Source organism: Zonotrichia albicollis, chromosome 28 (genome assembly GCF_047830755.1).
Source record: "Zonotrichia albicollis isolate bZonAlb1 chromosome 28, bZonAlb1.hap1, whole genome shotgun sequence".
Taxonomy (NCBI): domain Eukaryota; kingdom Metazoa; phylum Chordata; class Aves; order Passeriformes; family Passerellidae; genus Zonotrichia; species Zonotrichia albicollis.
In genome coordinates, this window is record NC_133846.1 from 1,979,589 (window position 1) to 1,990,191 (window position 10,603).

The 10,603-nt window shown below is 65.3% G+C and overlaps 2 protein-coding genes across 2 annotated transcripts; one reads left to right on the top strand and one right to left on the bottom strand.

The window, feature by feature from the left end:
• Positions 1-208: 208 nt before the first annotated feature.
• Positions 209-3,347, top strand: LOC102064776 (glutathione S-transferase Mu 3-like). Its single transcript, XM_074528126.1, has 8 exons — positions 209-349; positions 1,375-1,450; positions 1,542-1,606; positions 1,686-1,767; positions 2,513-2,613; positions 2,756-2,851; positions 2,930-3,040; positions 3,122-3,347. Exons 1-8 carry the CDS (start codon positions 317-319, stop codon positions 3,215-3,217), a joined length of 660 nt encoding a protein of 219 aa, XP_074384227.1. The 5' UTR covers positions 209-316; the 3' UTR covers positions 3,218-3,347.
• Positions 3,348-3,992: 645 nt separating this feature from the next.
• EPS8L3 (EPS8 signaling adaptor L3) lies at positions 3,993-10,389 on the bottom strand. The gene is made up of 19 exons (XM_074528127.1): positions 10,334-10,389; positions 9,954-10,038; positions 9,802-9,875; positions 9,656-9,720; positions 9,403-9,558; positions 8,526-8,663; positions 8,369-8,454; positions 7,337-7,440; positions 7,183-7,256; positions 6,841-6,940; positions 6,691-6,755; positions 5,891-5,965; positions 5,660-5,808; positions 5,362-5,571; positions 5,186-5,282; positions 4,982-5,095; positions 4,806-4,885; positions 4,575-4,707; positions 3,993-4,311 (listed from the first exon to the last, which is right to left on the bottom strand). The coding sequence occupies exons 2-19, from the start codon at positions 9,992-9,994 to the stop codon at positions 4,294-4,296; spliced, it is 1,779 nt and encodes a 592-aa protein (XP_074384228.1). The 5' UTR covers positions 9,995-10,038; positions 10,334-10,389; the 3' UTR covers positions 3,993-4,293.
• Between the last annotated feature and the right edge of the window lie 214 nt (positions 10,390-10,603).

Sequence of the window (10,603 nt, forward strand, 5' to 3'; positions counted from 1 at the left end):
AAGTCCCAGGATAAGGGGAAATCATGGGATAAGGGGAAATCACCGGCATAGGAGGGAACCCCCGGATAAGGGGGACCCCCGAGATAAGGAGGAATCCCAGGATAAGGAGGAACCCTGGGGTAAGGGGGGATAAGGAGCACCCCAGGATAAGAGGGATCCTATAAGGGGGATCCCCGGGATAAGAAGGGTCCGATAAGGGGGACCCCCGTGGCGTCCGGTCCCGTTAAGCCCCGCCCCCAGCCGCGCCCTGCCTCAGCCCCGCCCCCAGCCGGGCGTGGCCGTGTCACGAGGGGGGCGGGGCAGCGATCGCGCGGCCATGGCGGTGTTGGGGTACTGGGACATCCGCGGGGTGAGTGGGGACCCCCGGGACAGCCCCGAGACACCTCCGCGTGGGGCGGGGGCTGCGCGCACCCCAAAGGCGGGGCCGGCGGTCCCCCTGCGCTTTTGGGGGGATTTAAGGGGTTTTCGGGGCTTCCCCCGCTTTTTTGGGGGGTTTCGGGGGGTCCCTTTGGTCTTTCGGGGATATTCGGGGGGGGTTTGTGGGGTCCCTGCTGGCTTTGGGAACGGGGGCTGTGGCGTTTCCGGTGCATTCGGGTGGGGGCGTGGCGGGGCTCTGGGGTTCCCTTTTGGCTTGGGGGGGCTCTGGGGTTTCCTTTTGGCTTGGGGGGGCTCTGGGGACCCCTCTGAGCTTTTAGGAGGCAGCCAGGGGTCTGTGGGGGGGGGTCCCACTGATCTTGTGGGGGGGCTGCGGGAGCTCCCTTTGAACTTGTGGGGGGTCTTGGGGGGTCTCCCCTGGGTTCTGGGCGTTTAAGGGGGGGGTTTCGGGGGTCTCCTGTGTCATTTGGACAGGTTGTGAGGGTCCCTCTGGTGTTTTGAGGGAGGCGGCTCTGGCCCCTCTTCCCCCTCCCCCCGCTCCTCATTAGCACATTCCTAGTGAGCTCTAATGAGGCTCCCTTATTAGCCTTGGGCGGGACGGCAGGGGGTGCCTTTTGGGAGGCTCTGATGAGTCCGTGGGGATCCCTCTGGTGTTTTGGGGGGTCTTAGGCTGCCCCCCTAACCTTGGGAGGAACTGTGGGAGCCCCTCTGGTCTTTGGGGGGATCTGGGGGGACCCTCAGGTGTTTTGGGGAAGCTGTGGGAGGTCTCCTTGATCTTTTGGGGGTGGTCTGGGATGGATTGTGGGGTCCTGCTGCACTTGGGGGTGGGAGGGTGTTGCTTTTGGGGGGGGTCCCCCTGTGCAGGGGGTGCTGACTGGGGGTGCTGGGAAGGGGGTGCCGTTTGCCCTGCCCTGTGCCTCAGTTTCCCCGTGTGTGAGCCAGCTGCAGGCTCACAATTAGGGGGTGTTTTTGGGGTGTCTCACTGATCCCCCTCCCCAGCTCGCCCACGCCATCCGCCTGCTGCTGGAGTACACGGAGACACCCTATGAGGACAAACTCTACAGCTGTGGGGAAGGTGAGGGGGTCAGGGGGTCCCCACACCACCCTCAGCCTCTTTTGGGGCTTTTGGGATGGACACAGCATCACTAAACCCCCTTCCCTTGCAGCTCCCAACTATGATAAGAGCCAATGGATCAACGAGAAGGAGAAGCTGGGGCTGGACTTCCCCAACGTAGGTGTCAGGGGCTGGGGGGCAGGGGCTGGGGGTGTCTCGCTGTCCCAGTGTCCCCATGTCCCTCTGTCCCTTCCAGCTGCCCTACTTCATCGACGGCAACACCAAACTGACCCAGAGCAACGCCATCCTGCGCTACATCGCCCGCAAGCACAACATGTGTGAGTGGGGGGCAGGGGGCTTGGAATGGGATTAAATTTGGGATTGGAGTGGGACTGGAGTTGGGGTTGGAGTTTGATTAAATTTGGGGTTGGAGTTAGAGTTGCAGTGGGATTAAAGCTGGGTTTGGAGTGGGATTATAGTTGGGATTGGACTGGGGCTGGAGTTGGATTAAATTTGGGAAGGGAGTTGGAATGGGAGTGGGATCAAATCTGGGATTGGAGTGGGTTTGGGGTTGGGGCTGGAGTGGCCTTGGAGTTGGGATTAAATTTGGGATTGGAGTTGGGCTGGATTTGGATTAAATTTAGGGTTGGAGTGGGCTTGGAGTTGGGATGGGAGTGGGGCTGGAGTGCGGCTGGAGTGGCATTAAAACTGGGATGGGAGTTGGGATTGGAGTGGGATTAAAGCTGGGGCTGGAGTGGGATGGGGTGGAGATTGGAGTGTGATTGGAATTAGGCTGGAGTGCACTTGGAGTAGGATTAAAGCTGGGATTGGAGTGAGATTAAAGCTGGGTTTGGAGTGAGGGCTGGAGTTGGGATTGGAGTAGGGTTGGAACTGAATTGGGGCTCAGTTGGGTTTGGTTTGGGGTTGGAGTTGGATTGGGGTGTAGGATGGAGTGGGGGTGAGCATGGGGTTGGAGTTAAAGGGACCAACAACCAGCAGCAGGGCTGGGGTCAGGGAGGGTTTGGAGCAGCAGGGCTGGGGTCAGGGAGGGTTTGGGCCCCCAGTGCTGATCCCCCTGTGCAGGTGGTGAGACAGAGGAGGAGATCCTGCGTGTGGACATGCTGGAGAACCAGATCATGGATTTCCGCATGAGCCTTGTCATGGTCTGCTACAACCCTGACTTTGTGAGTGTGCTGCAGGCTGGGGGACCCTGTGCCAGCATTGGAGACCCTGTGCCAGCACTGGGAACCCCAGATTGGGAGGGTGCTCCCCAGAGTGGCAGGCTGGGGCTGCCCATCCTCACCTTTTCCTTCCCTCCTCCCTCAGGAGAAGCTCAAGCCGGGCTACCTGGAGCAGCTCCCGGGGAAGCTGAAGCTCTTCTCCAACTTCCTGGGGGACAGAAAGTGGTTTGCAGGGGAGAAGGTACTGCCAGGGCTCCCGTGGGGGCTGAGGGGCTGGGGAGGGGGTTTGTCCTCACTATGTGTCCCCTGATGTCCCCAGCTGACCTTCGTGGACTTCCTCATGTTCGACGTGCTGGATCAGAACCGCATCTTTGAGCCCAAGTGCCTGGAGCCCTTCAAGAACCTCAAGGACTTTGTGGAGCGCTTTGGGGTGAGCAGGAGCACCCCAAGGCCACCCCTGGGTGGGGCTGCCGCGGTGGGGGCACTCCTGACCCTCTGTGTGTGTCCCCAGGCTCTGGAGAAGGTGGCTGCCTACTTGAAGTCCAGCCGTTTCCAGAAGATGCCCATCAACAACAAGATGGCCAAGTGGGGCAACAAGAAGGTGTAGGAGCTCAGCACAGGGCTCAGAGGGTGGGGGGAGTCCTCACCCAGCCCCTCCAGCACCCTCCACCCTTGCGGGGGGACAGCAGCGCCAGCATGATGCCCCCCAGGGCAATAAATCATTTTTAGATGTGGCACCCTGTGCCCCCACGGGCCTTGTGGTGTTGGGGGCACTGAAGTGACCCCCACCCGTGGTTGGGGTTTGGTGGGTGTGGGGTGAGGTGGGGTCCCTGCCCCATGGGACCCATTCCCAGCGTGGCTGGGTTGGTTTGGGGCAGGAGCTCAGCCCGGTGCTGTTCCCAGGGCCCTCCCTGTAGCCCTGGGAAAGGGAAAAGGAAAGCAGCCCCGCGGCTCCCTTCTTCCCGCCCCCGCTCCTCATTAGCACATTCCTAATGAGCTCTAATGAGGCAACTCTGACAAAGCCCGGCGGGAGGGAGCCTTGGTGCCCTGCCACCCACGCAGGGTGCTGAGCGGGGTGGGCTGGGGACAGCCCTGTCCCCCGGGGCCCCTCCTGCCATCGGCTCGCTAAGGTGGGCGGGTACCAGGGATGTGCCTTGGGGGCTGCGGAGGGGTGAAATGCGGGGTCCCTCTCCCTGCCCTGTCCCTGTGCCCCTTGGCCCTGTGCCCTTGTCCCTCTCCCTGCCCTGTCCCTGTGCCCCTTGTCCCTATGCCCCTTGTCCCTGTGCCCCTTGGCCCTCTCCCTACCCTGCCCTATGCCCCTTGTCCCTCTTCCTGCCCTATTCCCCTATTCCCCTTGTCCCTGTTCCCCTATTCCCGTTGTCCCTCTCCCTGCCCCGAGGTGCCCCCCAGACTCTGCACACCCCATTGCTGTCACTTTTATTTTCCACATCAATCCCTTTACATTTTTGGGGTGCAAAGTCCCTTCGCAAACCCGAGCCCGCCGAGGGGGGTGCCTGCCCCCCTCCTTCCTTTGGGGGGCCGTTCTGTGATTTCTAGGAGGGTTTTTCTGCCTTGGGGGGACAGGCGGGATGTGGGGGTGGGTTCGCCCCCAAACCCAGCCATTCCCAGGCTGCTCCATCCGGGGTGGGCACGTGATGGGGACATTGGCGTGGCCTCGGGGGCTCAGTCCATGGGGCCGATCTGCGGAGAGAGGGATGGGATGAGAGGGGAGGGGGCGTGAGGATGGGGATGAGGATCCCTCCCCCCATGGCCCCGGACTGGGGCGGGGCTGCGGGGCCGGGGGTCCCACAGCCCCTTTAAATCCCCTTTTGTGTTCCCCCTTTTCCTGGGGGACCCCCTGGGCCGGGGGTGGGGGTCCCGCAAGACCATCCCGGGGGTGGGGCGTGGGGAGGGGGCGTGGGCCCGGGTGTCCCGAGATGGGGTACGGGGGTGGGAGTGCTCACCCCCAGGGACGTCCTGACCGGGGACAGCTTGAAGAGGACCCTGCGCCACTCCTCGGGACAGACCCCTCGCAGCTCGTCCGGGCTCATCTGCAGCAGTTCGCGTCCCCGCAGCACCCCCAGGGTCCGCACCGTGCTGGGGTGGGGGGGGACAGGAGTGAGCCGGGCTCGCCCCCAGCCCCAAATAGACCCAGGTGGGTTTTTGGCGGGGAGGGGGCTCAAGGGAGCACCTACATCCGTGAGAAGCCCTTGTCCATCAGCCAGGCCGTCACCTCTGCCGGCGAGGAGTTGGGGTGCAGGGTTGGAGGACTGTCCTGGAGCGGGGATAGAAGGAGGGGACGTCGTGGGAGCCGCCGGCCACCCCCTCGTGTTGGGGGGCGCAGAGAAAGGATGGCAGAGGGGTCCCCCACCTGTCTGGAGCTGTGCCCCGGCTCCGGGAGGGACTCCAGGATGTTGCCAGGGACGTGTCCCCTGTCCCCCCGCTCGTCCTGCACCAGCCACCACTTCCTCTGCTGGTCCAGCACCTGGGCAGGTGACAATGGGGGCAGCTGGAGGGCAGGGCCGACGGGTCCCAGCTGTGCCCCCCACCCAAGGAGGGGCCGTCCCGCTCCCACCTGCAGCGTGTCCCCCTTCCTGACGCTCAGCTCCTGCGAGTTCCTGGCCTGGAAGTCGTACAGGGCTCGCACCAGCCCCTGGGCAGGGAGCGGGGATCTGGGGGCGCGGAGGGGCTGCATCAGTGCCCACATCCTGCCCCGACCCCCCTCAGGTTCAGGGACAGGGGGACACTCACCCTCGGCCCGGATGGTCCCTCCAGCCCGTGCCCGGTGCCTGGGCGGGGGGTAGGGACCGGGAGGGTCGCGACAGAGCTGGGGAAACTGAGGCAGGCGCTGCGCTGTCCTGGAGGCTCCCCCGGCGCTCCTGCTCCATCACGGGGGGCAGCCACCCGTCCGAAAACACCGGCGTGTACGCGGGCACCCGGTCGCTGTTGGGGTACTCGGCCCTACAACATCGAGGGGGCACCGCGGTGGGCGCTGGGACCCCCCTCAAACCCAGACCCCCTGTCTCGGTGTCGGGGTGCTGGAGCCCACCTGGATTTGTTCCAGGCGGTGCCGAGGCTCTTCCAGACGCCGTAATCATCATCGCTCAGGGTGTCCTCGAGGAGCTGCAGCGCCTCGGGCAGGAGCAGCGGGCTCTGCACGGCCGGGGCCAGCTCGGGGCTGGGGCAGTGCCCGAGCACCTGCGGGGGATGGGGGATTGAGGGGGGATCCCCACCCGTGTCACACTTTCCGGGGGATGGGACCCACTCCGGGGACACTCACGAAGGACAGAGCGGAGAAGATGAGGGGCAGCAGCTCGGGGGGATCCGGCTCCGTCACGTAGGGGCGGTTCCGTCCCTATGGGGGGGGGAAAGGTGTCCCCAAGGAGCCCCCTCTGCCCTCACACAGCCCCCGCAGCCCCACAGAGCCCCCCAGCCCACCCACACCTCCCTCACCCCACACAGTCCCCCCATTCCTAACCCCACAGACCCTCCCATCCCCACACAGCCTCACATTCTCATGCAATGCCCCATCCCCGCACAGCCCCCCACTGTCACAGCCCCCCTTGCCCCACAGAGCCCCCCCATCCTCACACAGCCCCACAGAGCCCCACATTCTCATGCAATTCCCCATCCCCACACCCCCCTATTCCCACAAAGCCTCCCCTCCCCACAGCCTCCCACCTTCACAGCCCTCCTTTCCCCACACAGCCCCACAGAGCCCCACATTCTCATGCAATCCCCCATCCCCACACCCCCCTGTTCCCACAGCCCCCCAATCCCCACACAGCCCCACTCCCCACATTCTCATTCAATCCCCCATCCCCACACCGCCCTATTCCCACAGAGCCCCCCGCCCTCACAGCCCCCCTTTCCCCACACAGCCCCCCCATCCTAACCCCATAGACCCCTATCCCCACACAGCCCCACTCCCCATATTCTCCTGCAATCCCCCATCCCCACACCCCCCTATTCCCACAGAGCCCCCCTTTCCCCACACAGCCCCCCCAATTCCCCTTTAGCCCCTTCCCCACATCCCCCCCACCCCCAGCCCCCCCCTCCAGCCCTACCAACCGCACCTACCAAGAGGTTGAGGGCGTATTTCACCTTCTGGAAGAAATCCGTGTACTCATCCTTTGGGGGCAGCGCTGGAGGGGCACAGCTGGGGCTGGCACCGGGCTGGGCACACCGGAACCCCGAGCAGCCCCCGGGGACCCTCCCCTCCTTTCCCACCTGACTTTTTCAGCTTCTTCTTGGTACTGGCCGAGTTCAGCGCCGTCTTCAGCCGCCCCACGAAGCGCTCCAGGTCGCCCAGGACGTGGTTGAGGATCTCCTGTGGGGGCGGTGGGGTGTGGGGTTCCCATAGGCAGGGAGTGCCGGGATTTGGGGTTCCCATAGGTGGGGAGTACCGGGATTTGGGGTTCCCATAGGCAGAGAGTGCGGGATTTGGGGTTCCCATAGGCAGGGAGTGCCAGGATTTGGGGTTCCCATAGGGAGTACCGGGATTTGGGGTCCCCATAGCCTGGGGGTGCCAGATGACCCCTCCCGGGAGGGGTCGGTGGGGTGGGCACTTACAACATCCCGCTCCACCTCGGGCATGGCCTGGCCGTGGGCTCGGCCCCGGGCCACCTGCGGGAGCTCCGGCGCGCCTGGGGACATGGCCAGCGTCACCGCTGCTCCTGGGGAAACTGAGGCACGGCGCGGTGCCTCCCCCCTGGCCCAGACTCACGGTAATCCGAGGAGAGCGGCCCCCGCCGGGGGGGTGGCTGGGGGTCGGGCTCGGGGGGCTCTGCCCAGCGCTCCGGGGCCGCGTACGGGGGGGGCTCCGGGGGGCTGCGGGGGTAACGGGGACGGAACAGAGGGTGAGCTGAGCTTGAGGGGCTGTATGGGGGTGTGGAGGGAACAGAGAGGGTGAGCTGAGGTTGGGGTGGGGGCTCTGTGGGGGTGGGGAGGGGAAGGAGAGGGTGAGCTGAGCCCAGGGGGTTGTGGGGATTGGGGGGAGGGGGGGTCTGTGTGTGGGTGTGGGGCAGGAGCGGGGCTGGTTCCGAGAGTGGGGTGTGTGGTCTGGGGGTGTGGGGGAGAAGGAGGAGCGGCCGAGGGTCTGAAGCCAGCGATGGGAAATGGGGTGGGGGATGCACTGTGCCCGTGGGGATGAGGGGACACCGAGCTCGTGGGTGCCATGGGGGGCTGTGCCCACAGGGAAGGGGAAAAGGGGGTGGGAGGGGGGGGAACTGATCCCATGGATGGGGTGGGGGGTTGTTCATGGGGTGGGGCAGGATGGGAGAACTGAGCCTGTGGATGGGGTGGGGGGGCGGGCACATGGGGATGGTGTAGGAGGGGTGGGAAGGAGGCTGAGCCCCTGGATGGGTGGGGGGGTTGTGTTTATGAATTGGGGCAGAATGGGGGGCTGGGCCCGTGGATAGGGGGGGGTCGGGCCCATGGGGATGGTGTAGAATGGGGGGGGCTCAGCCCCTGGATGGGTTGGGGGGTCGGGCCCATGGGGTGGGGCAGAATGGGGGGCTCAGCCCGTGGATGGGGTGGGGGCGTTGTGTTCATGGGGTGGGGCAGGATGGGGGGGCTGAGCCAGGAGCTGGGAAAGTGGTGGAAAAGGGCCCCCATCACCCCTCAGGTGGGGCAGGGGGGCTTTGGGGCGCTGTGGGACCACAAGGAGACCCCATCACCAGACTCACCACAACTTTGGGGAGCGACACTTGGAGCCCCAGCCGAGCTGTCTCCAGGGATGGACCGCAGAGCCACTTACCCCCCATACCTGTGCCCGAAGTGGTTGCTCTGCTCCTCCTTCCTCTGCCTCAGCACCTTCTCCAGGCTGCTCCTCAGCGTCTCTGCCTGCACGGAGCCGCTGCGCTCAGAGCCCATCCCGGGGCGCTGCCCCCCGCGTTTCCCCGCTCAGGGCTCACCCCCAGGCGCTCGCACTGGAAGAGCAGCACGCTGGTTCTCGGAGGGTTCCTCTCCTGCACGCTGATGGCCAGCACGGCGTTGTCCAGCCCGGCCGAGCATCCCTGCACGCTTCCCAGCGGGAACGCCTCCAGCTCCTCCTGCCAGGCGGAACACCGGGAATCAGTGGCTAGGAAAGGGTTAAAGGGGTGCAGGGGGATTGTGGGGTCGCGATTTAGGGGTTTAATGAGGGTGCTGGTCGCACAGGAGAGTTTGGGGGCTGAGTCTGGAGGTGGGGCAGGGCTGTGGGTGCCCAGATTGGGGGAGCCAGGGCTGTAGGAGCTGCCAGGGTGGGGGGCAGTGGGGTGGACTGGGATTTGGGGATACCTGGACAGGGGGCGGCCCTCCAGGGATTTGGGGGTTCCCATAGCCAGGGTGTGCCAGGATTCAGGGGATGCCCTGGCCGGGGGCTATTGGGATTTGGGTGTTCCCATAGCCAGAGGGTACAGGAATTTGGAGTTCCCCATAGCCCAGGGGGTGCCAGGATTCAGGGGACACTGTGGCCAGGGGGTACTGGGGTTTGGGGGTTCCTATAGCCGGGGAGTACCAGGATTTGGGGGTTCCCATAGCCAGAGGGTACCTGAATTTGGGCGTTCCCATAGCCAGGTAGTGCCAGGATTTAGGGAATACCCTGGGCAGGGGGCACCATAATTGGAGGGTTCCCATAGCCAGAGGGTATCGGAATTTCGAGTTCTCCATAGCCCAGGGGTGCCAGGATTCAGGGGACACCGTGGCCAGGGGGTACCGGGGTTTGGGGGTTCCCATAGCCAGGGGGTGCCAGGCTTTGGGGGTGCCCTGGCCGGGAGTACCGGGGTTTGGGGGTGTCCTGTCCGGGGTTACCTTGCTCTCCACATCGCTCAGCACCAGCTCCTGGTCCTTGACCTCCAGGACGACATCCTGGCCCCAGACCCGGCCCTGCTCCTCCAGCTCCCGCAGGCGCCCCAGGCAATCCTCGGCGCTGCGCAGCTCCCGCTCCAGGGGCATCGTCAGCAGGTGCTGGGGGGGACAGGAGGCCACACGGTGCCACACGGTGTCACACAGTGTGACACAGGCCCCTCGCAAGGCTGGGGGGGCACTTTGGGGGGGCTTCTACCTCAACGTGGTGCTGGAAATCGTTCTGGACCTTGAGCAGCGTCTGCCCGTAGTCCTTGCGCTGGTCTGAGGGCACAGGCGGGGTGAGGGGACAGGGACGAGCTGGGGGGGCACTGAGGGGGTTTTTGGGGTGCAGCCCTCACTCACTGTAGATGCTCTTCCCGCTGAGGCGGGCGAAGCTGTTGGAATGTTGGAGCGGGGTCCTGTCGTCATATTCGCTCCTGGACGGACAGACGGACATTGACACGCCCTGTCCCCTGTCCCGCCCAGCCCTCGGGGGTCCCCGGGGTGGCGCTCACCGGGAGGGGCTGCTGCTCCAGCGGCCGAAGGGGTCTCCCATCCTGCCGGGGAGCAGCCGGAGCGCCTCGGTCCTGCTGTGGGATCCTGGGCACGGTCCTTGTGTCACCCCAAAAGTGTCCCCAACCCCCAGCCCGGTCCTTGTGTCACCCCAAAAGTGTCCCCAAACCCCAGGCCGGTCCTTGTGTCACCGCCGATGTGTCCCCAAACCCCATCCAGGTCGTTGTCACCCCAAAAGTGTTCCCAACCCCTCAGCCCGGGCGGTGCCGTATCTGAGGTATCGCCCCGTCCCTCCCTCCCCAATCTCCCGCTCCATCCCGGCCCCTCGGGGGTCCCCCCTTGTCCCGAGATGGGGTCTCAGCCCCGGGGTGTCCCCGCTCACCTCGGTGCTGGCTCTGCTGCTCGGGCCGTGCCTGCGGAGGGTGACAGGGCAGGTGACAGGGCAGGGGACAGGGCTTGGCGTCGGCGCCGCACCCAGCTGCTCTTTGCCCTCTCGTTAAAGCGGGGGAGGGACGCTGGGGACACGAGCACCTGGCACCGCCACCACCTCCGCAATCACCCTGGCACCCCACCCGCGGCAGGGCGTGCTGGCCCCGGGCATCCAGCGGGGATGGAGGTGTCCCCAAGGTCCCCCGCCCCGGGGCTGGTGGCG

Coding starts and splice junctions, on each gene's coding strand:
- LOC102064776 (XM_074528126.1), top strand. CDS start 317: ATGGCGGTGTTGGGGTACTGGGACATCCGCGGG. Junction 350..1,374: donor GGTACTGGGACATCCGCGGG/GTGAGTGGGGAC, acceptor CCCCCTCCCCAG/CTCGCCCACGCCATCCGCCT. Junction 1,768..2,512: donor CGCCCGCAAGCACAACATGT/GTGAGTGGGGGG, acceptor CCCCCTGTGCAG/GTGGTGAGACAGAGGAGGAG.
- EPS8L3 (XM_074528127.1), bottom strand. CDS start 9,994: ATGGGAGACCCCTTCGGCCGCTGGAGCAGCAGCCCCTCCCG. Junction 5,096..5,185: donor GGAAGGGGGACACGCTGCAG/GTGGGAGCGGGA, acceptor TCACCTGCCCAG/GTGCTGGACCAGCAGAGGAA. Junction 4,886..4,981: donor CGGGGCACAGCTCCAGACAG/GTGGGGGACCCC, acceptor TCCCCGCTCCAG/GACAGTCCTCCAACCCTGCA.